The 25,091-nt window shown below is 37.4% G+C and overlaps 1 protein-coding gene across 1 annotated transcript in view; it reads right to left on the reverse strand.

Annotated features, from left to right (window-relative positions):
- calcr (calcitonin receptor) overlaps positions 1 to 25,091 on the reverse strand; it is a 180,135-nt gene that overhangs the window by 35,122 nt on the left and 119,922 nt on the right. The window contains exons 6-16 of the mRNA XM_030148203.1: positions 23,098 to 23,254; positions 22,831 to 22,941; positions 22,622 to 22,734; positions 20,112 to 20,184; positions 19,894 to 20,004; positions 18,404 to 18,516; positions 16,762 to 16,924; positions 16,522 to 16,632; positions 14,409 to 14,521; positions 13,503 to 13,594; positions 1,790 to 1,916 (exon numbers count right to left, since the gene is read on the reverse strand). Of these exons, the coding sequence (XP_030004063.1) occupies positions 1,790 to 1,916; positions 13,503 to 13,594; positions 14,409 to 14,521; positions 16,522 to 16,632; positions 16,762 to 16,924; positions 18,404 to 18,516; positions 19,894 to 20,004; positions 20,112 to 20,184; positions 22,622 to 22,734; positions 22,831 to 22,941; positions 23,098 to 23,254 (1,284 nt within the window). The remainder of the gene's footprint in view (positions 1 to 1,789; positions 1,917 to 13,502; positions 13,595 to 14,408; positions 14,522 to 16,521; positions 16,633 to 16,761; positions 16,925 to 18,403; positions 18,517 to 19,893; positions 20,005 to 20,111; positions 20,185 to 22,621; positions 22,735 to 22,830; positions 22,942 to 23,097; positions 23,255 to 25,091) is intronic.

The raw sequence follows: 25,091 nt of genomic DNA on the forward strand, positions 1-25,091 counted from the left end.
ACGAGACAGATTTATCATCTGTACCTAAGTAGACCTCTGGGTTTCAAAGGCGTCCAGCTGGACTCTGAACCTCTGACAGAAAAATGAGGACGAGCCAGGAGAGAAAAATCTGTTGACTGTAGCGTAAGATATGCAATATGCAAAAAGTACTAATTAGTATTTCTCCGATGTCCTTTCAACAAACTTCTAGTCATTTTGAATATAGAGCGTCTTTGTTTAACTTCATTTCCCAACATTGTATGGCTGTGCATATTAAACAGATACGTAAGATTCACCCCATTTCTTTTTAGAATCTTCCATGCATTTTTATTTGGTTTAGTTTTAGCATAAATCATGAATTCATTTGTATCTCATTTCGAGTGAAGCCGATCTTCCTCAGCCAGAAACAGATATATTTATTTCTCCAAATTAGTTTGTACTCATTCATTCGTTCCTTTTCTGAACCCACTTTATCCTCACTAGGGTCACAGGGGTCTCTGGAGCCTATCCCAGCTACTTATGGGCGAAGGCGGGGTACACCCCAGCCAGCATGTCCATGTGGGCCCCAGAAGGGTTATAACTGGGCTGCATATAAGGGTCCCATGTGAATTTGTCTGCAGTTTCCATGGTGGCCCCACATGTGGTTGCCCATATCAGAATCAGAATCTCTTTATCGTTATGGTACCAAGTACAACAAAATTGAGGTAGAGCTCTCAGGTTCAGTGCAAGAATTTACAGACAGACAACAAATATCAGTAAAACAAGAAATATCAGTAAAAGAACAACAATTATCTGTAGAAGGCACAGATATTTATATAAAAAAACTAGAAGCACTCGGAGAGCGCAGACCTCCGCCAAGGCTGATCAGTGGGCCCCCCCGTGGGCCCCCCCACCCCCGATCACCACCAAAATTTAATCATTTCTTCCTTATCCCATTTCCAACAAACCCTGAAAATTTCATCCAAATCTGTCCATAACTTTTTGAGTTATGTTGCACACTAATGGACAGACAAACAAACAAACAAACAAACAAACAAACAAACAGACAAACAAACAAACAAACAAACCCTGGCAAAAACATAACCTCCTTGGCGGAGGTAATAAATAATATTGTGGCATGTTTGCCGCAGTGCATTGTGGTTAGTGGGCATGTTGTTGTAAATGTGTTATTTTTATGTGCAAGAGTTCAGTGGGGTTGTTGTGTTAGTATTAGTTTTGACTTAATATGTGCATGGCAATGTTTATTGGCCGTTTTGTTTATTTTTTTTATTTATTTATTTATTTATTTATTTATTTTGTTTATTTTTTAACGCCAGATCACAACAAAAAAGTTATCTCATGACACTTTATATATAGAGTTGGTCAAAACCAGACTCTAAGCCAATTTACAGAAACCCAACAGATATATTCAGATTTCTGATTCTGATATGGGCAAGCACAAGTGGGGCCACCATAGAAACTGTGAACAAACCCAAATGGGACCCTTATATGCAGCCCACATGTAACCCTTCTGGGGCCCACATGGACATGCGGACTGGGACCCTGTACGAGTCACCAGTTCATCGCAGGGCTGACACATTGAGACAAACAATCACTCTCACATTCACACCTATGGGCAATTTAGATTAACTAATTAACCTATCAGTGCATGTCTTTGGATGGTGGGAGGAAGTACCTGGAGAGAACCCACGCAGACACAAGGAGAACATGCAAACCCGCCCCCACTGACTGGTGTTAGAATAGTTTGTACTTTATACTTGAAATCTGTTTGTGATCATGTGTCGGTGCCTGCTGTGAACGCTGAACTCACCGGGTTTCTTCTCACCAGTTCGGGGTCGTTGACCACCCCCGCCAGGTACATGATGGTGAGGGCAGAATTCAGCACATAGGAGCAGAAGAGGTTTTTGTGGAGCGTGATCCTTTGGCAGCTCAGACTCCTGTGTGAGACAACAGGACGTAGAGACACTGTTAAAAACAACAGGACATGGTACGCTGTACAGTGTGTTGTGTATGTATTGTATGCTGCTGTCTGTATCGTAACTAGTAATGTTTTCCTTTTTGTTATATCTGTGTACGTCATTACTAATATATAGTCGTGGAAAAAATTATTAAACCACTCTTGATTTCTTCAATTTCTTGTTCATTTTAATGCCTGGTACAACTAAAGGTACATTTGTTTAGACAAATATAATGATAACAACAGAAATAGCTCATAAGAGTTTAATTTCAGAGCTCATATCTATCCATTTTCCATGTTTTCTTGATAATAACCAAAATCACTGCAGTTCTTACGTCAATATCTATGGCATTGTACTGACAAAAACAGTGCTTTTAGGCATTCCATGTTTTCTTTTCTGTCTGTTTTAGTCACATGACACAGGAGTTAGCACTGGATTGCATAACCATTGTTTTTGATGACTTTTGATGGTCCCCCCCCCCCCCCCCCCCCACACACACACACACACACACACACACACACTGACTGACAACACATGCACCTTGTTTTTGTTTGTTTGTTTGTATTAATCTACAATATACACTGCCTGGCCAAAAAAAAAAAAAAAAAAGTTGCACATGCAATATATGCAGTGGTCCAATTCTCCATCATCAATAATCAACAATTAATGCAGCTATGGATGGAAAAAATATTATGAACCTTATCGTGACTCTACATAAGCATTATGTGGCAAAAAAGATGTCACAGTGAATGTCTCCTGTAATCAGAACCAAAGGTGGTGCAGTGAAATATTGAATGCGCAACTTTTTCTTTTGGCTGGGCAGTGTATACAGTTGAGGAAAAAATTATTAGACCACTCTTGTTTTCTTCAATTTTTTGTTCATTTTAATGCCTGGTACAACTAAAGGTACATTTGTGTGGACAAAAATAATGATAACGACAAAAATAGCTCATAAGAGTTTAATTTCAGAGCTGATATCTAGTGATTTTCCATGTTTTCTTGATAATAACCAAAATCACGTAAGTTCTTACATCAATAGCTATAGCATTGTACTGACAAAAACAGTGCTTTTAGGCATTCCGTGTTTTCTTTTCTGTCTGTTTTAGTCATATGATACACACAGGAGTTAGTACTTGATTGCATAACCATTGTTTTTGATGACTTTTGATGGTCTAATAATTTTTTTCTGCGACTGAATGTGAACAACCACCACCCCCAGTGTTATGGACTGTGCAGTTTTTCATCTTACCTCAGTGCAATAGACTCAACACAATTAGCACATGTATATCTAATATCTATTCTGGAGCTTTTGCACATGCCTACATTTTTCTTTAATATTTAGTGTTATATTTTTATACAGTCCTTTTTTAGAAAGTGTTTCTGCTGCTAAATAGAAACAAAACTGCAAAACTGATTTTTATTGTTCCTCCATTCTATTCTATTCTATTCTATTCTATTCTATTCTATTCTTCATAATGATGTACAAACCAAAATTCTAGAAAATTCAGCATATTTTCTAAAGTTCACCAAAAGCTGAAACCTGTCATTTCTTAATTTATTCTTTATTTGACTGAAAAACATACAAATAGATCATTTTTCTTGGCCAACTTACTTATTTGCATTTTGTAAAAATGAACAACAAACAAAAAAGATGTCAGACTCTAAATTAGACTGAGAAGCTCTGTCAGATTCCACAGTTCGAGTGAAGACATCATATTTGGACATTCAAAGAAAGGCATCAACCAAAGGCTTAGTATTTGTATGGATGGACGGTGCCTCGATGCTTTGTTCCAAACTTCACAAGAGATTTGTCAACCACTTTACAACAAATAGACAGATTTCAGGTCTTTTCTTTCACCATCTACAGAACAGATTCATGCAGTCTCAGTGTGTAAAAGCCCACGGCAGAAAACACTGCTTAATTTGTGTGACCCTGGAGCCCTCAGGCAGAACAGCACGAGGAACTGACAGGGTGCATGAGTGCCCACAGCGTAGAAACCATGGATGTGAAGGCGTACAGCGGTCAGCCTCCGCCTCCTGTTGATAATGTATGGACGCCGTACAGAGCCGAATCAGACGCTGCCCCGTGGAGTGTCGAGGAGCTCCACTCTTATACAGCAGGAGAACGGCAACAGTGGGAAGAATTCCACTTGAATATATGCAACCATTTCAACACTTTGCTCCAAAATGATGAAAAGAGGAATACAAAGGAAAGACAATGCAACACAGAGATTATATGATCTGTACTTAAATTATTTCAGTGTGTTACAGGCATTTGTGTATGTATGTATGTGTACTTGTATGTTGTGTGTATATGTATAAACGGATGTATGAGTATGTGTGCGTGTGTGTGTGTGTATAAATATGTATAAATGGGTGCTTCTGTGAAACAGGACACGGGGGCTAAAAATTCAAACCAGATGTAGACTAATGTTATGAAGCAAGTTTGGAAGCAGTTTGGGTCTATTTTAAAGATGAATATTTCCTGAGATAAAAGAGACACTATTTTTTTTAGATAAAACATATTTTTATGTTATTTCTGTACAATAATCCACATGTAACACGGTATAAAGGACACAAAAATTACATGCTACAATTTTTTTTAATATCTCTTTATTCTCTCACAGGTACATTTTGTCATACCTGCTGCCAGACGCTAGTCTGGTTTTGTCTGTCTTTTATGTTTTGTTTGTCATTTCCTGTTTTATTTTGTTTAGTTTTCCCTCATGTGTCTTGTCCGTCGTCTTTACTTCCTGTTCCCCGTTCATCCTGACCTCTGTCCTGATTACCTGTCTCCGCCCTGATTTGCTCCACCTGTGTCTAGTTGTCTTCCCTCCCTTTTGTGTATTTATACCCTGTCCTTTCCCCTTGTCAGTCGCCAGTTTGTAACTCCTGTAGTTCTTACCAGCGTCTTGACCTCGTTTGTTCGTTTTGTCTGCCTGTTGTGACCCTTTTTGGATTCCTCGATTTTTTTTGCCTACTGCCTGCTCCCTGTCGGTTTTGTCTGCCTCATTGGATTTCCTGGTTTCGATCTTCTCGCCCTGACTTTCTGGTACGTGAGTATTTGTCTAGCCCTTATGTCCTGTTGCCTGAGTGATAGCCTGCCTGTGCATGACCTGTTTCCGTCCCTGACCTCCCTTTGCTTTTCCCCAGTCGGGAAAAATACCCCAAACACCGCTCGGGGAGACGGGCTGCCGCCCTCGAACCGGAGGACGAATCAGAGGAGGATATCTCCCACCTTTATCCTCAAGATTCTGTCATTATTATTATTCTTTCACCTGTGTGTGAATAATAAATTCTTTGAACCTTATTTTTGTGTCCGAGTTTCTGCATTTGGATTCAGTGTTTGTACTAGCCGCAGTACACATTTTGGGAATTGAACTAATTATGCAAGGCAGAGAGTTTCACAAAAGTGATTGCTGTTGCAAAATCACTCACGATTGAAATGTGTTTAACTGGGCAGGTTCTGCATGTAACGCAAGTGGACACGATGGGTTATGCACGAAACCTGGAATGAGACTGAGATTCATGTAAAACCCACACGTCTGGATTAGAAAAACCACTAGGATCAACACATTTAACATTTATTGCAGTATATAAGACCATTTACAGCCATGTTTTCAGATCAAATGCACTGACACCTAAGTAGTTTTTCATGTCCCAATTTTGGTCATATTTTTGGCCCCAATGTTTTATCAAAAATTCATTAATTTTAGGATGGCTCAGAGAAAGAGAATCATTTTTTTTTGCATTTATCTGAGGTCATCATTAGGTACATCCTGGGGGGAAATATGTCTACATTTCTCTTTCATTTTTGGGTCTAAAAAGCTGGAAAAGTGCCAGGTACCAAAATGAACCCAGTTTCACAGAAGCACCCAAATATAAAAGAGCAATGTAAAAGGAAGAGGGAGATTAATATATATTATTAATATTTATATGGAGAAGGGGTGGGATTAAATAAGTTACACTTCTTCCCACCCCTTTTCAGGTATGTAAATAAAATTATTGTGCTGTTTTTCTTTCTAAGATTGTCTTGATTGTTGATTTTTGCATTATTATTTCTGTTTTACTTGTTCACATATATGTTAAATTTCATTGCATGTTCGGACTAAATCTCTAAAAAAAAATCATTTTAAATTAGATTTGTTTATAGTCATTAAAAAAAAACAAAACAACAACAACAACAAAAATAAATAAAAAAATAAGGCAGGTAGATTTGCTTCCTTAGGGAAAATATTCCATAATGTAATTCAAGTGGTCTGAAAGAAATTTGGAATTCGACCCACTTCTTCCCCCGATCTCTGCCTCTCCAGCTTGAAATAAACGTCCAAACGAACAAATCTGAATTTTTGTTTCTGCCTTTATTGTATTTTAGAAAATATCCCAATTTTTCTACATATAAGGTTTGTACATTTTTGTGCAGTTGCCATATTAAATGAACCCTAAGATCAGTATTTATGGAAAGTAGTATGAAAGTATGGAAAGGACCTGATGATGCATTTAAGTTGTTCACTCCTTTGGCACAGTTAAAAAAAAAAAAGCCTTAAGTTTAAAATTGTTTAGGAATATTGAATTGAGATGGTGGATATGTTTTTGTATTTTTTTTTTATGGTGTGTGCTCGATGCTGTACACATTTAATTTGATGTAAGCAGTGTATCAGTTGAAAGAGATAGGCAAAAAAATAGGCTTTTGCTTCTAGCCTAGTCCTTTTATGATTTTTATGTTTATTATAATTACTGTACTAAGTGCAATGATTGATGTGCAAACCAAAATAAATTCATTCATTCATTTAAAAAGCAAAAAAATGTAATTTGCAGTTAAAGACGATACTATTTAATTATTTATTCATGCACTTTCAGAGTTTATCTTATCATATGCTTTGTAATCATTTAATTTGTAAAACCTTTACATCTCATGTGTTGTGGTGATTAAAATAAGGAGTATGGATGTTCTGTAAATACTCTGTACTGATCATGCAAAATGTTGTTAAGTAATGCATAACAGCCACAGTGATCCCAAGGGGGCTTCTTTATGGCCACTCAAAATTAATAACTTAATTAGACACTTGAAATGATTAGAAGCTAAAGCACCACAAGTCAGACGTATAATGTTGCAGCAATGATTTCCCAGTGAACAGCTACAGTGTTTAATGCTTTGCACTGAGTAAATGAATATAAACTCTGCTACAAATATGACATCTATAGCTCTACAGGGTGTTTAAAAAAAAAACTATTCATGTTGAAAAATTACCCCCAGTTCCGCATTTGATAATTTTTGGAATTTTCTTCTATGGACGTTGGTAGGGAGGGGATTGGTGGATATTTGTCCAAATTATGGGTAAAGAAATGAAATTGACATGGTGGCCAAAGTTAATGCTGTAACATGGCAATTTTGTGGAAAACAAAATGGATGGCCATTGTCCCCTCCCATGAACTTCAACTGGATTTAACCCTTAGGGGTCTGAGCCTATTTTGGCCGTTTTTGAGTCCTTTTGATTTTGCCTTCATAAACTATATAAAGAAATGTTTACTATACCCATGTTTGGGATCTTTTTTTTTCTGCACAACTTCATCTATCTCATCTACCTATTATTTTTTCACTTTAATGAACTATATCAACACAAAAGGACACAAAAGATGCTTAATGAACCTTTTCAAAGACTTTAAAAGTGAATATTGGTTCCGATTATTAGGTATATAAAATTAAAATTGTAATAAATTAGAACTATACTCAAATATTTAACATAAAAGCATATCTTTAAATAGCCCCCTCCCCCCCCAGTCCTCCCGGTTTCTGCATCCAGTTCAGGTGGGGGTCATTCTCACCCTTACCTGTAATACTAATGCAGTCTGTGGATTAGAATCCACAGATTCTGCCAGTTTTTTCCGTTTTGAAAAAGGACAAAAAATGACGTAGATATGGTCAGAAATATAACGCCCCCCCACCTCTGTTTCATACTTTTACTCATGTTTGTTTCAAACCGTCGTATTTCCGGTTGTATTTGCTCTATCAACATCAAATAAAAAGTGAGAGAGTGTTTCAAGTCAGTGGTCTACGTGACCGACTTCCGACGCTACGACGTGTTGAAAATGTCATGTGATTCGGTCACAGGGTTGTGACCGTGGATCCCTAAGGGTTAAATCCCACCGCTACTTCACGCAAACCAGTTTTAACTTGGATTGTGCAATTTGCTCCTGCTCACTCATGCATGAAAACCTGGGTCTGTAAATTTGGACAAATATCCACCAATCCCCTACCTACCGACATCCATAAAAGAAAATTCCAAAAATTATCAAATGCGGAACTGGGGGTAATTTTTCAAAATGTATGGGTTTTTTTATACACTCTGTATAACAGTAGGCAAAACTTTATCAGGAGACACTCTGAGACATTGGAGCTTTCAGGGCAGAAATAAGCAGCAACGCTATCAGTTTAGACATAAAAGGAAAAGCAGGAGCTGTTAGATGCTTGTATACAAGAAGCGTTTTACTAAAAGCGCATGTCAAAACAAAGGCTGAATCCTTTTGGGAATGTTGGCCCGGGCCGTCACAGGACTGTCCTAATGTCTACAGGTCGACTGTATATTCCACCTCTTGTTTTTCCACAAGAGTATTTTTATCTGGGAATCCTGACAGTGTTGATGTGCAGTTGTAAATAACGGAGTAGTGCAGCTGTACACCATCACATACCACTGAAAGCTCCACATCTGGAGCTTATAATACAACGTTAGCGCGCCAATATTCTCAGCGATTTGGCTGTAAATATGCTAAATTATGGTTTAAAAAAAAAAAGAAAAGCTTTTCCGAGCCATAACTTTGTAACTTTACTGAGATCTTAATTTGGTGTGACTTTGATGGTGATGAACTGTGAATGTCCTGCTGTGTTTCTGTGTAGATGACTTAAGAGTCGGACTCCCTGCTTAGGTCATGGGATTTCCAATAAATGTATGCGTCCTAAACAGAGCTCTCTGATTTATGAGTGTGTATAAAAGTTTGCAGTGAACTGAGGGTCTCCTACAAGATCTGCTCTGGATAACAGCTGTGTTTAGGAGGTCAACACCCTTCATCGTCTGTCCAACACGTCAGCTTTTACAACTGGAACCTTTACTGCCAACAAAGCAACGCTTCCAAATATTCTTACAGAGCATCAAGTTACTTTTTTCCCCTTAGGCACCATCAGATTTTCTCAAAGTATGAACTTGATTGTGCCATTAAAAATAATGTTCATTACGCTCCTTCCTCTCCAAGTTGAAGTTGAGTGCCGACTTTTTTCCAAACTTTTGTCTAAACTTAAGTAATTCAAGACATTATTTCCACATTTCACCCACATCACAGTACATTTCTCTCTCTTTCCCACTTTGTTATTTTCAACCCTTATCTCATTAAATTTCAACAGTAGTATCTCAATTAATTGTGCACTTTGTCCCATGGGATTAACCAGTGCATTGGAATGAATAACCTTAATGAGCGGTGCATTCAGGTGCACACGCATGTAATAAGAGCAAAGCACCGACGCTGTCAATGGACGTCGCGCTTCTTCAGCTTTGAATCCTAAACATCCATGAAATAAATGTTCTGCACGAGGGCACCGGGTTGGCACGAAATTAAGTGGACATGTCCAACTTAGTAAAGCATTTACTGACAATTAGGTCTGATATAAATTTCACTCATCTAGAAGCAGCAGAACAAGTTAATGAGTTGCATTAATTTGTGACGGTGCTTCTACAGGGACAGTGAAACACTTTGGATTATACTGTAAATTGTAATATTAACCCTTTACCGGGCAAGTGACTATTTTTGGTCATTTCTGCACATATTACAAGACAGTGACAGCTACAGTTACAGTGTGGACAGTGAGTCAACAATCTCAGGTCCAATGTGGTCTCCAGGGTCTGTAAGGTCCACCTCTGCATGAACAGTGAGTGGACCTGCATTGTTAGGTACCATGAAGTAATGGTACTAATGTAAGGAATGATGTTCAAAGGGAGAATGTGGATATGGACAGGGGTCTGGATCAGCACTTATGTTGGTCTAATGTTCTAAAAGTGATGTTCTAATGTTCTAAAATACATGCTCCTTTCACCTTACGTGTATTTTTTTTTGTGTTTTTTAATATATATACTTCTTGGATTTAATTTTTTTTGCAACTTATGAGCAAGGAGCCAAATATGGTAATTTCCTTGACCCTGATTTTCTATACGACAATAAAAAGTTTTGAAAATTTTCACAAGAACAAGTGGTGCCAGGTACAACAAACCCCGCCCCTCGCACATATTTCGCACATTATAAGTAAATAGGAAGATTTTAAAAATTCATTAAAAATTTGAACTTTGACCTACTGTTCCCAAAATGTTATGAGATTAATTCTGGGTCACTGGTAATCTATAAACCCAGTTTAGTATGAATTCAACCAAGAGTTTTGCTGCTCGAGTGTTAACAAACAAACAAGTGGTGCCAGGCACAACAAACCCCGCCCCTCGCACATATTGTATCTTATTTTCATCGATCCAGCTGATGTCATCATGTCTATGCATATGGTGATGTCAGCCATTGCCTCTACATATGTACCTTGGCACCTTGAAGTAAACTGAAACAAAATTGATGTTTTTATAGACATTTGAAAATTCACCCATTGTAAGTAAATGGGAGAAGGAAAAAGATTTTACAAATTCATAAAAAAATTTAAGTTTGACCAACTTTTCCCAAAAATTAACCACATCAATTATAGGTCACTGGCAATGTACAAACAAAATTTGGTATGAATTCATCTAATAGAAGGGGTATTGTTTTTGGTTCAGTTTGTTTGTTTGTTAACACTCTAGCAGTAAAACTATTGGTTGAATCCATACCAAATTGGGTTTATAGATTACCAGTGACCCAGAAAAGATATGATTACATTTTGGGAAAAGTTGGTCAAAGTTTCAATTTTGTATGAATTTGTTTTAAATCTTTTTTTCCCCATTTACTTATAATGGGCAAAATTTCACATGTCTGTAGCAGCAAAACTATGGGTTGAATTCATACCAAATTGGGTTTACATATTGTCAGTGAGTCAGAATAGATATGATTACATTTTGGGAAAAGTACGTCAAAGTTCATATTTTTAATGAATTTTTAAAGTCTTTTTTCGTCTCCCATTTACTTATAAAGGGCAAAATTTCAAATGTCTATAAAAACATCTATTTTGGTTCAATTTACTTCAGACTTGGCACACATATAGAGGCAATTGATATGCTGACATCAGCACATAGACATGATGACATCAGCTGGATCGATGCCAAAATAAGATGAAATACATGCGAGGGGTGGGGTTTGTTGTGCCTGGAACCACTTGTTTATATTTACTTGTATTTTTTTTGTTTGCCACTTATGACTAAGGAACCAATATGGTAACTTCATTAACCTTGATTTTCTACATGAAAATAAAACATTATTAAAAATTTCACAAAAGTAATAAAGTCTTGTTATGTCCTCCAATAACGCACTAAGGTTGAAACTTTGTATTCCAGAGTATTTCTATGAGTGAACTATAAAGAGTTAAATAAATCCAACTGAAAAAGCCAAGGTCATTAACACAGAAAAATCTGCAATGAGTGTGTGTTCAAAAGTTTCTTTTAAGTTTACTCCAATGAAGTGGACACAAGAGGTAGAATAAAGATTTTACTGACAGCAAAGTGCTGTTCAGTTTAAGAAAGATGGTTGGAGGACACATTAGTGAGTCCAACACCATCTGTTCTATCTGTCAGATCCACTGATAGAAGGAAAGAAAACTGAACCTCAAGGGCAAAAACTCCATCGATTAATCATCACTGCATTTTGACATTCTGCTCGGGCCAGTTTCACCACACTACGATCATCCTTTATTAATCACACAGTGCATGAGTAATCCTCTAAGTGCGACTACATCTATAGTCACACTTAGAGGAGGGTGGCCATGGCAGTTCAAAACCGGTTCTGTCCTAGTCATGTGCTGTTGTGTCCTTGGGCAAGACACTTCAATGCGTATGAATGTCCGGTGGTGGTCGAAGGGTAGGTGTGGATTGGTAGCCACACTTCCGTTAACCTGCCCCGGGGCAGCTGTGGATACAAACACAGTTTACCACCAGGGTGTGATTTTTTTGGGGGGTGGGGGGGGATCAACCCCCCCTCTGGTTTTTACATCCCTACTTTTGCTCAATGAATCTCATCCTCAGGAGGACAACCAACCAATGTAAATAACAGCAGGCTGTGACAGTTTTCTTCCGCCTATATCCTACATTACTGACACTAATGATCACCTGAACCGAACTGTCTGCAGTCTCAGAATTCGCAAACGTCTCCATACACTGGAGCGCTGTAAAGGGGGGGTAAGCATGACAAATTCATGGGGCCCATCATCTGTGTGTCCAGTGGATACAGGTTAGAAGTTGTGAAAAAAATTCTGTGTAAGATCTGTTGTATAATAGAGGAATAGAACCCAGGAGTTGGACATTGAAAGTATGTAAAGTTTCACTTTCATTTCATGCCAGTGTTAGATACATTAGTTATGGACCGCACCCCTCCATATAAAACTGCTGGTGCCCTCTGCCTGGAATTTCTAGTAACTGACAAAAAAATCCCCAAAAAAAACCTTACTAATAAAAAACACATGGTGAGTTGACAGAGACAATCACAATCCATAACAGACATGACAAACTGTGAAGCTGAAACTGAAGCACTGTGGTACTGTTTATCTGTCGAATGTTCATTGTGGTCAGTTTCAGATGCTGCAGCTCTTTCATAATTCATAGTTTGAGTTCTTGTTTGTTCAGTATTAATTGTCAGCCTTGTAAATCCAAGCTGCACTGACTGTACATATCCTGACCAAGGGAAAACAAATTCTCACTTTGTGCAGTAATCTACACCTGGCTTTTCTGCCTCTGTCCATAATAATATACGTTATATAGACTAAATGTCCTCTAAAATTTATATTTATTTGAAACATAGTATAGCAAATTATTACATGATCAAAAACAAATTAATTTTATCCATCCATTCTCTTCCGCTTATCCGGGGCCGGGTCGCGGGGGTAACAGTCTAAGCAGGGATGCCCAGACTTCCCTCTCCCCAGACTCCTCCTCCAGCTCTTCCGGGGGGATCCCGAGGCGTTCCCAGGCCAGCCGAGAGACATAGTCTCTCCAACGTGTCCTGGGTCTTCCCCGAGGTCTCCTCCCGGTGGGACATGCCCGGAACACCTCCCCAGGGAGGCGTCCAGGAGGCATCCGAAACAGATGCCCGAGCCACCTCAGCTGGCCCCTCTCGACGCGGAGGAGCAGCGGCTCTACTCCGAGCTCCTCCCTGGTGACTGAGCTCCTCACCCTATCCCTAAGGGTGCGCCCAGCCACCCGACAAATTAATTTTAGCAAAAAAAAAAAATTCTCCGTTTTGAATGTCTGGGGTCGCCAGAAATTTGTGCTTGGGAACCACCGGAATAATGGATCAATAATGTACTTGGGAGCCTTGAAATGTGCTACAGAAATCTAACCCATTATTATTCTTATTATTAGTCTTACACAGCTGAAAACATCTCCACATTGAATCCATTACCTGAAGTAGAAGAAGATGGCCAGAGAGATGAGCAGGGAGGCGATGGACAGAGCATGACCCACAATGGCCATGTAAAACAGGATGTATGCTGACTGTAAAAAAACAAAAAAAACAACAACAGAAGAATCACAAACAAAATATGGGTACCATGTAGTATTACAAGTACAACTAAAAACACAGAGGAAGTATTATCATCTTGATTTATCAAACATAATTTTATTGATTCAGTCTCAGGTATTTAGGATATTTTCCACAGAAATGAGTTTATTAACAAAGTTATGCAATTCATCGTGTTTTACTTCAGAGTAAAAGGAAATAATAGAAGAAAAAAAAAAAGTGAAAAGGGGGATGTGATTATGATGACTAAGGAACCAAACAATATTTTCACCAGTTTTTTCATCAAATGAATGAAATATTATGCTTTTTTTTAATTGTTTCATGCCTGATATTGATCATATACAATAAATATAATGTACTGTACTGTAGATCCATCCATTTAAAATCTATGTGAAGAGTGAAAACATAAGTTTTAGTCCATATACATCCTCTAATGTCCTCTCTGGTCAATAAAGGAACTGGAAAAATGGGTAAATAGAACCGTCTCTGTGGGGGTTGTAACTATTGATGAGTGTGATGCACATGCTTGTTTGAAAACATCTCATACATGCTGGTGTAGGTCCCAGTGGTAAACTCATGTTGGGAATATTTGCAGTCAGAGTGTGTACAGTGTGTTCAATATCACCTTTGCCCACATGCTTTAACTCAAATCTGATCTAAACATTGGAATTTACATACTCATTTCCACCTGAAAAAATGAAAAAGTGAAAAAAATTAAATGAAAAATTGTATGAAAAAGTTTATAAATAAAAAGGAAATTAAAAACCCAGACTTTTGCACATGTTTTACCTTCAGCTTCGCGTTGGTGTTTGCGTTGCAGCGTGTGTAATTGGACCACGTCCTGTTGTTATCTGGGTGACGGAACCACTGCCCGTCCTCCCCACAGTACTTAAGTGCCTTTTCTGGAAACCGTCATGACACAGGAACTTGATTAATGCATAAAGACCCAAACATCCACCGGCAACTAAAACCATCTACTGATCTAAAATGTTTAATATCTGTTGATCCACTAATCCTATCAATCCATGTAAATAACTGGTGTAAAATACAGTTTGTCATCTTTTCATGGTTATCAGATATGACCCATTTGGACGTTCAGAGGCTTGGTAGTTACCGTGGAAACACCGTCATCGTCTACAACATTGATTCACCGGTAAAACCCATGGAGTTGGATCAATGACAGTGGATGGAAACAGTTATTTTTGCATTCAGTCATTGATATTAGTATATTGATATTAGTCACTTTTTTTCAGTTTTCTCTGTTTTTCATATAAAACCTTTGAATTTACTCTGAGGTACTATGAACATCTACATGGTCAGTGAATTAAATATTGGAAAATACATGATTTTCACTGAAAAAATGCCAAATACAGTGGACAATATTATAATAAATTGTGATAAATCACTTAAGAAAGGTTAAATTTACAGAAAAATTCATCTTGTTTTTGCATTTAATAATTGATATCCTCTCCATCATTGATTCACCAGTAAAACCTGTATAGTTTAATAAATGATAGTAGATGGAGACATTTGGTTTATGTTCAGTTAATGACATCTTTGCTGCAAAACTCACTTTTTATTCTGTTTTTTTTCTGTATTGATATAACCTTTGAATTAACTCGAAAATACATGATTTAGAGTAAAAAAATGCAAAATATAGAGGATAATATTGTAATAAATGGTGATAAATCTTTTAGGAAAGTTTAAATAGAGAGAATAATGCATCTGTAAATTACCACAAAAGTAGCACTGGGTATTTATGGATTAAAATAAAAAATAAAATTATAATAACCAGAGGATGAAGTATGGTGTGGTCATTTTAACCCAGGAAAGATTTTTTTTTTTTTTTACATTAAATACTTGTTCTGATTGGTAACAGCATAATGCAATAGCATATTCCGATGTATTTTAAAACGTTTTTCCCATGCAGTTAGATCAATGACAGTGGATGGACACACTTGTTTTATGTTCAGTTAATGGTATACTTGCTCAGAAAATCACTTTTTCTTCAGTTTTCTCTGTTTCTGATATACAGTCTACTCTCGTTATACCGCCAACTTCCGTTCACGGCCAAATTGGCGGTATAGCGAAAATGGCGTTACAACGGGTTGCGTCCATAATGTGCATGTCTTTACTATATGATGTCTATGCTGCCTCCGTTAACCCGTTCTAATTGCGTTTCTAAATAAATCTTGATTCTGTTATGTTGTAAGGGATCATTTAAAGTGGGGAAACATTTTAAGCATTATTATACCGTGTCGGGAAATGACACCCCATCATCTTGAGGCTTTGGCTTAATCCCACGTCCTCTTCCCGACATCCTGACCTACTGAGTGTTCTGCGATAAATGAACGGTGGCCGTTCCGTAGACCTACTCGTAGCTTGTCGTGATCAACGTCTGGCGCGTTTGTTTCAGTGCATTGTTAAAATTTATGTGTACTCGATGGCAATCACGCTGGCGGTATAACGGTCGGGAAATCAATGGTATAAGTGTTGTTTGTGCATGGAACTGGGCTGGCGGATGGCGATAGGCGGAAATGGCGGTAGCTAATGGAATAATGCATTGGGGATTTTTGTGCAATGGTTTTGGTCGGCGGTGAGCGAAAATGGCGGTATAACGGCGGGCGGTTTAACGAGAGCAGACTGTAATAACCCTCAACTTTAATCAGAGTTTTAATAAAGATCTACATCATCAGTAAATAAAAACAGGAAAATATGTGATTTTCATTGAACAAACAAAAACAAAAATACAAAGGATAATATTATAATAAATGGTGAAAAATCACTTAAAAACGGTGAAATCTAGAGAGAAAATTATTTGGGAACTACCACAAAAGTAGCATTGAGTATTTATGGGTTAACTTGATTAATCTCCTGTATTAACTTTGGCATCAATGCTTACCTGTTGGGTCAAAGTCAGCAAAGTAATTGGGGCAGTTTTGGGTGGTTAAAGTTCCAGCAGGAGTATCGTCCCAGCACATCCATCCGTCCCAGTTCCGACTGCAGTAAAGCCCTGCAACATCCACAGACCCACAAAGAGTTAAACAACCACAACAAAGAAACACACACACACACACACACACACACACACACACACACAGACATAGATATGGCATGAATCCACATATAAAATCATCACTACCTGATTTGTTGTAAGGCGGGTCTCGGTTAATTTTCTCAAAGCATTTGTACTGATTGTCCAGGATTCTCTTTCTCACAGCGTCATCCTCTTTGTGGATGACCATAGGGCTGACCGTGGCCTCGGCCGACTCCACCTCGATGTCTCCGGAGAGCTGGGCAGCTGCCTTCAATTTTCAGAAGCCGAGGCATCCCACACATACACAAAGTGTCAAAAAACAAGAATAAAAATGCAGTTGAGTTATGTGAAAAAAATCTACACAGAGGAAGACACTTACACTTCACCTTTACCCTTTATAGTTCACTCATAGAAATACTCTGAAATTCCAGATTTCAACCTTAGTGTGTTATTGGAGGACATAAGACTTTATTACTTTAGCATCATTTTTCAAAATTTTTTATCGTTATGTAGAAAATCAAGCTCAATGAAGTTACCATATTCGGTTCTTTACCCGCACGTGGCAAAAAACAAAAACAAAAAATCCAGGAAGTTTATGAGTGCTTCTATGAAACTGGTTCCTAAAAACAGGACAGAGGCTAAAAATTCAAACCAGATGTAGACTAATGTTATGAAGCAAGTTTGGAAGCACTTTGGGTCTATTTTAAAAATAAGTATTTACTGAGATAAAAGAGAAACTTTTTTTTTTTTTTTTAGACTAAACTCATTTTTGTATTTTTTATATGTTTTTTATGCAAAAATCTGCATGTAATAATAAAAAGGACACAAGGATTATGCACTACTATTTTTAAAAAAATATCTTTTTATTCTCTCACAGGTACATTTTGGGAATCGAAATAATTTTGCAAGGAATAATGTTTCACAAAAATGACCGCTGTTGCAAAATCACCCACAATTTACTTATGGTTAAATGGGCAGGTTCCACATATAATGCGAGTGGACACGATGGGTTACATACGAAACCTGGAATGAGATTCATGAAAAACCTGCATGTCTGGATTAGAAAAACCACTAGGATCCTCAAATTGAACCGTGTCTTTATTTACAGCGCTATATAAGACCATTTCAAGCCATGTTTTCAGATCAAATGCACTGACACCTAGGTAGCATTTCATGTCCCAATTTGGGTCCTATTTTTGGCCCCAAAATTTTATTAAAAATTCCTTAATTTTGGGATGGCTCAGAGCAAGAGCATAATTTCTTTGCATTTTTCTGAGGTCATCATTAGGTACATCCTGGGGGGAAGTATGTCTACATTTCTCTTTCATTATTGGGTCTAAAAAGCTGGAAAAGTGCCAGGTACCAAAATAAACCCAGCTTCATACTAGCACCCAAATATAAAAAAATCCAAGAAAAACACATATAATGTGAAAGGAACATGTATTTTTGTATGTTTAGAACATTAGAGCATCACTTTTATAACATTACAACAACGTAAGTGCTGAGTACCATTAGTACCATTAGTCCCATTACTTCATGGTACCATAAGCAGGTCCACTCACTGTTCATGCAGAGGTAGACCTTACAGACCCTGTAGACCACATTGGACCTGAGATTGTTGACTAAATGTCCTCACTGTAACTGATGCTATTACTGTTTTGTAAGGTCTGCAGAAATGATCAAAAATAGTCACTTGCCTGATAAAGGGTTCACAACATGGATAATCACGGAATCAAGTTGACATTACCCTCAGTTTGTCTTTAAAGTTGATGCCACAAAGTGTGTAATTGGTCCAAGTGGTGCTGCTGTTTGGATGCACAAACCATTGTCCGTCTTCTCCACAGTACTTGGTGGCCTTTTCTAGACAGAACAGTTGGAAGAAAATATAAACACTCAGAAGTTATTTTATCATGGGACATTTTCAGCTTCAGAGTAATCACGGTTCTGGAATGTTCATTACACTTTGGTTTTTATTGAATTTTAGCTTTAGTTTTCCAGTTATTATTAGAAGAGCTGAGCGAGGTATTATGACTGAATGTGTTCCATCAAATACTTTGTAAAACCAAGGTCGTTAAAGCTACGTTCAGACAGCAGGACAATTCAAAGATGGACCTGTGGAGTTGAATTACACTGGTCTACAACTTTTTAGAAATGATTTGCTTCCGAGATTAAATGTGCTAAATGTTACGTATTTTAATAAGACTAATTGGAAAATAAATGACAAAAGTGCCGGTTTGCTGATGTTTTCAAGGTATATGACTAAGTGTTATTACACATATATATTGGTTTATGTACATTTCTATAATAGTTTTATAAATCTTCCACTAAATAGAACCTGTAAAGTGAATGTATTCTAATGTGCAGACAGAGTTTTGAAGTAGATCTTGTAGCTCTGAGACAAATATTCCTTTTGAGTCAAACCCATTCTCTCGTTAATTCATGAATTTCACATTTTGACCCAAGGCTGTATCTTGGAAAATTCAGCCTACCAGCATTTTTGACTTCATTTTTCTTTATCAGTGACTCTCATGTGGTAAAATTTCATTATTTTTATTCTGGAAGCATTTTCCTTGTAGACCAGTGTTATTGGAGAATTCAGACCCAAACATATGTAGACCACAGGGAAATGTTTTAAAATGCATAATTCTATTTAAAAAAGCAAAATAGAAATATATAAAATATTTTTGTTTTTTTTCCCCTCTTTTTTGGGGGTTTAATAGGTTTGTTGAATAATTTGTTGGTTATTTTTTTGTATTGTGTTTGTGTGGTTCCTTATGTCTAAGTACATGTTTATGTAAATGTATAATTTAAAATACTAAAAAAAAAAAAAAATACACCTTTTATAAATTAATGAAATCAGAAGTGAAACTTGTTGAAAGCTATACTATGAAATGAAAACTTAGTGTCTGTAGTCTCTATCACAAGAAACACACACACACACAAAATGTCCGACTCTAGACTGTAACTGAAAAACAATCAGAGATAAAAGCATCCTCCTTGGTTAAGGTAATTATAGTTATTTTAGGATATTTAAAAACCCATGTTATTAAAGTCATGTACCAATCACAGTGCAAATTAGGGGGAAAATGAAGCTGATTTGTACCTGTAATTGGGCTTAATTTCAGCTTGTATTATATTTAATGGTGTTATTTTTTCACTGCCTGGTTTGGTTTTAGTCTTAGTTGTCATTAAATATAATAGCCATGATCAGCGTCCGTCTCAGGCCTCAGTGCTCACCTGTTGGCTCTAAGTCAAAGTAATAACGTGGGCAGCTCTGGGAGGCGTAGGTCCTGGCTGGAGTGTCATCCCAGCACAACCAGCCATCCCAGTTACGACTGCAGTACAGCCCTGCAACACCCACAACACAAACACTGTGAAAGTCTGGGGACAGGAGATGTCTTTGCACAAGAAAAACTGACAGGTAAAATGTGCAAGTTTCAGCAGATCTTCAGTACCTGATTTGTTGTAAGGCGGGTCCTGGTTCATTTTCAGTCGGCATTTGTATTCATTCTCAAGTATTTTGAGATTCTGTAACATAAATATAATGACTGCACAGACAAACTGGATTTTAACTACGTGACTCATCCCTGATAAATACAGATAGGCAAAAATCTAATCTCTCACTAAAAATGAAAAACAGCATTACAAAACTAGAGAAGTGGGTTTTTTAACTTGAATAAATGATGATGGACAGATTTAATTCCCTTTGATTACACTTCATTGTATGAGTCTGCTGTACACATGTGCTATTTCTCCATGGAAGTACTTTTGATAATGAGTTCTTTTAGCCGTTTTTTTTAATCAAACTGTGTTTTTGGTATTTATGAAAGAAGGCATTTGATCTTCTTTTACCTCACTGTTCACCAGTTTTTGTGCATTTCTTTTTTTTTCTTTTTAAATAAATCTTTTTATTGAATTTTCGTACACACATAGCAATATCTGACATGTACAATGTTTCCAGGTGTTCTAGTTGAAAGGTAATAGGAAGTTGTCTTGTACAATGTATACTGAGAACAACAACAGTTTTAATATAGGCAATGGCTACTGCCACAGAGCCAATCAAATGTTAGCATTTGTACTAGAGCCAATCATGGATCCTGTTCATTATCTCATTATCCTCTTGTTGCCACAGTACTGTGGTGATGTATGACGTATACTTTAATGCATTCTTTTGAGCATTTTGCTACCACAGTACTGTGGCAATTGATGGAAGAAATGACAAATTAGTGTTAGTATATAGTATAGAATAGGAATAATTGTTCTAAATACTCTATATGTTGTTTTATGATGTTCTTTGCTCTGGAGGCTAGAGAAGGGGGGCGGAGCAACATGTTAGATACAAGGTTTTAATAGTTTTGGATTTTTCATTATAGTTTAGTTTTATTTAGGTTTTACTTTTTTTCTCTCTAATTCAGTTAGTTTTAATTAATTTTTAGAGTAGGTTGGCTAATTTTGATTAGTTTTCATTTTTTCTAAATGCTTAGTTTTAATTTAGTTTTAGTATTAATTTTAGTTTTGTTGTATCTTTTATCTTCTTAGCCATCGTATTCAAATAAATCCCATACAGAACTCTACTTTCTCCCAACTTTAGTCTCCAGGTTGCCGGGTAGAGTGGGGACGAGAAGATGAATCTAAATGACGAATGACGAGAAGTGACGGACCGTGAAGTACCGTATGGTAATGCTAGCTAAAATTGCTAGAGCAAAATAAATTGCTCTCATATCAATCTGACATTGACAAAGACGAAAACAAAGGGAATTTTATCCGTAACTTTTATACGTTTTAGTTAGTTTTGTAAGCACACATACAGTTTCAGATAGTTATCATTTTTTTCTTTTAATTATCGTTTTCATTTATTTCAGTTAACGAAAATGTTTTTTCAATTGTAGTTTTCGTCATTTCGTTAGTTTTCGTTAACGTTAATAATCTTGGTTAGATGCAGCAGCGTGCTGTGTGACTTCAGTTCTGTGTCAGTTCAGTATATTGAGTGCTGTGGTCCGAATTCTGCACTCTGAACGTTGTCACAGTGGCCGATTTATATCAATGGTGGATTTACCAACCAGCCCCCCCCCCCCCCCCCCCCCCCCCCCCCCCCAATTTGAAAGTCTTTAGAGAGAAGAAAAAAAAATGCTATTCCAATTGGGAACTGAACCTAGATTTTCCACATTGCTGACTGATACATTTCCAAGTGAGCTAAATATCTGCTGTATTTCAAATAGACCTATTTGCTTTCTGATTGCCTTGTTACTTTTTCAGGATGTAAGTTACCAGTCTAGACATGATATAATGAAGGCTCTGATTGGCTCTGTGGTCATAGACAAACCAATATTTTTGTCCCACAGTACTGTATCAATAGCCACTTCATTTAGTCTAGAACAGCTTCTATGAATGAACCATAATTAACTATTATCCCTTCCCACCCACTATTAAGAAAAAACAAAAAACACACATGACCACTGCCAGATTTACAAATAAAATAAATGACAGTAAAATAGGTAATTAAAACAAACTAGAGGACGGGGTGTGTGTGTGTGTGTGTGTGTGTGTGTGTGTGTGTGTGTGGGGGGGGTTCATCTAGTTACTCTCTGGGTGAATAGTAATTTTATCTAAATAGTCTCTGAAGGGCTGCCAGGTTTTGTTGAAAACATTATTAAAACCTGCAGTTGAGAATCTAAACTTCTCCAGTTTGATATGAGTGTAGACTTCTCTAAACCAGCTAGTGTGTGAAGGGGGGCGAATTTTTGTACATTTCAACCACAATGATTCATTTATTGAAATAATAATAATAATAATAATAATAATAATAATAATAATAATAATAATAATAATAATAATAATAATAATAATAAATCACACTTACATAGCACTTTTTTGGACACTCAAAGACGTTTCACAAACAAACAAAACAAAAACAACAGAGAGAAAAAAAGAGGCTCAAGAAAATGCAAGTAAAAAAATGCATTACCTCTGTTTTCGTCTCTTGCGAGGATGCACAGTGTGTATAGTTTGTCCATGTTCCGTTGGACTTGGGATGGCGAAACCACTCTCCTTCCTCCGAACAGTACTTAGTTGCCTTTTCTGCAGGGAACGATGATGTAACATGACCAACAGAGAATCTATAGTGAACTCATCCTCAGAGGTTCAAATCATCAGCGATGTTAAATCCCTGCTCACCAGTGGGCTCTAAGTCGAAGTAATAGTCCGGGCAGGTTTGGGAGGCGTGGGTTCCAGCTGGAGTATCGTCCCAGCACAGCCATCCGTCCCATTCACGACTGCAGTACAGCCCTGCAACGCCGATAAAGTCACAAAAAACATTCTAGCCAATGTTTCCAGGTTTGATTTGCATTAATTCAACATGAACCCTCACCATGAACAAATAACACTGATATACCATATAATGACACATTTTCTGGTAGACCAGTGTTACAAAGTGATCACCACCTGCTTTGTTATAAGGTGGATCTTGTTTCATTTTCTTGAGGCATTTGTTTTTGTTCTCCTCCATTATCTTTCTCAGATCTTCGCCCTCTTCTGGGTTCGCCGTGGTGGCCTCTGTGGCAGGCTCTCCAGCAGCATCTGCTAAAAACTGGGGGACTTCCTTTTCGGGAAAAAAAACCCAAAAACATAAAATAGATATTTCAGTGTAGAGACTGAGCCGTTTTTTCCACATCTTCAATTTATTATTCACAAGAAAGAGAGCACAGGTCATGGACAGCAGGGACATACTGTAACCCTGTCAGTATTCTGGAACAACAGATTTGTACTTAACACTATTTGAAGAACTCCTTTGTATAATATCTTTCAGATGTCAAAGCACATTAAATAGATTACACAGTCACAGTAACTACTTTTTTGCTCAGCCTGTCCTGTACCCACCAACACAAAACAGAAGATTATCCATGTCAGTACACTCTGCACTTTTTTATGCCATCACCAAAAAAAAGAAGAGATGTCAAGAGTGTTTCATCACCCTGAGCAGGAGTAAAAGGCAAAAAGCAAACAAGTCACAGACTCCACATCATTTCAGAACGTCACCAACCTTTGCTCTCTGGAATATGAAATTGATGTTAGATAAATAAAAGTATTAACTAGTGTTGAAAACAAGTAAGATAACTCTGAATTCTATTACTTGATGTGTACTTGATTATGAATTTACTTTGGCATTATTTTTGTTGTCTATTGCTTATGTAATGTGACAATAAGTGGTTCAACATTTATTACCCCACCCCCCGAAGGAGAGGCAAGGGGTATTGTGTTTGGTTCTGTTTCTTTCTTTGTTTGTTAACACTTGAGCAGCAGAACTATTGGTTGAATTCATACCAAATTGGGTTCATAGATTGCCAGTGAGCCAGAATAAATCTGATTACAGTTTGGGAACAGTAGGTCAAAGTAGGGATGTCCCTATCTGGCTTTTTTAGAAGATCATATTGGATCAGATTTAGTCACGAGATCAGGCCAATGCGGGGGGGGGGGGGGGGGGGGGGGCAACGTCCTCTCCCCTCAAATTAAAGTTTCCAAAGCTGCACAACAGTGGGACTTTTGTGGAATTATTAGATCTGACCCACCCCACCCCACAATAAACTGACATTCTTGTGACCCGCCCCAACCCGAACATCACTAAAATGCACGGCACTGAATGCACCCCCATATAAAACCTGGACGGACCTGCCCATAGACGCACTACAGCAGTGGCAACATGAGGTTGTAATTTGTCTCACAGTATGAATTTGGAAAGTGGAAAAATTACACTCAAGTTATTAAGAGTCAAAGGTGTCATAATTGTTTTAGTTCAGGTTCCACATTTGGCCTAATTGGGATTTCAAATAAAATAATAGGATAATAACCTCTAAATAATGACTCCAAATTTAAATACAAATTTCACTCTAAAAAGTCCATATCGGATCGGTATTGGCAAAACTAATCCCTCCAAAAAATCAGATCGGCTCAGAAGCAAAAGAATTCCGATCAGGGCATGACTAGGTCAAAGTTCAAATTTTTAATGAATTTTTAAAATCTTTTTCTTCCCTCATTTACTTATAATGGGTGAAATTTCAAATGTCTATAAAAACATCCATTTTGTTTCAGTTTACTTCAAACTTGGCACATATCTAGAGGCAATTGACATGCTAACATCAGCACACGTATAGGCATGATGACGTCAGCTGGATCGATGCCAAAATAAGCTACAATATGTGCAAGGGGCGGGGTTTGTTGTGCCTGGCACCACTTGTTTCCATGCAGAGTTGCATTTATTTTTTTTTTGCCAAGATCTTATATTAATGATGAGAGAGTCAGACCACAGTGTAAACTCTTCACCACATCCCAGAGATTTTCAGTCTGGACTCTGGGGGGGGCAATCCATGTGTCTCATGCTCCCTCAATCACTTTTTGACTATCTGAGTCTGATGAATCCTGGAGTTGTCATCTTGGAATAT

This window comes from Sphaeramia orbicularis, chromosome 11 (genome assembly GCF_902148855.1).
Source record: "Sphaeramia orbicularis chromosome 11, fSphaOr1.1, whole genome shotgun sequence".
Classification (NCBI taxonomy): domain Eukaryota; kingdom Metazoa; phylum Chordata; class Actinopteri; order Kurtiformes; family Apogonidae; genus Sphaeramia; species Sphaeramia orbicularis.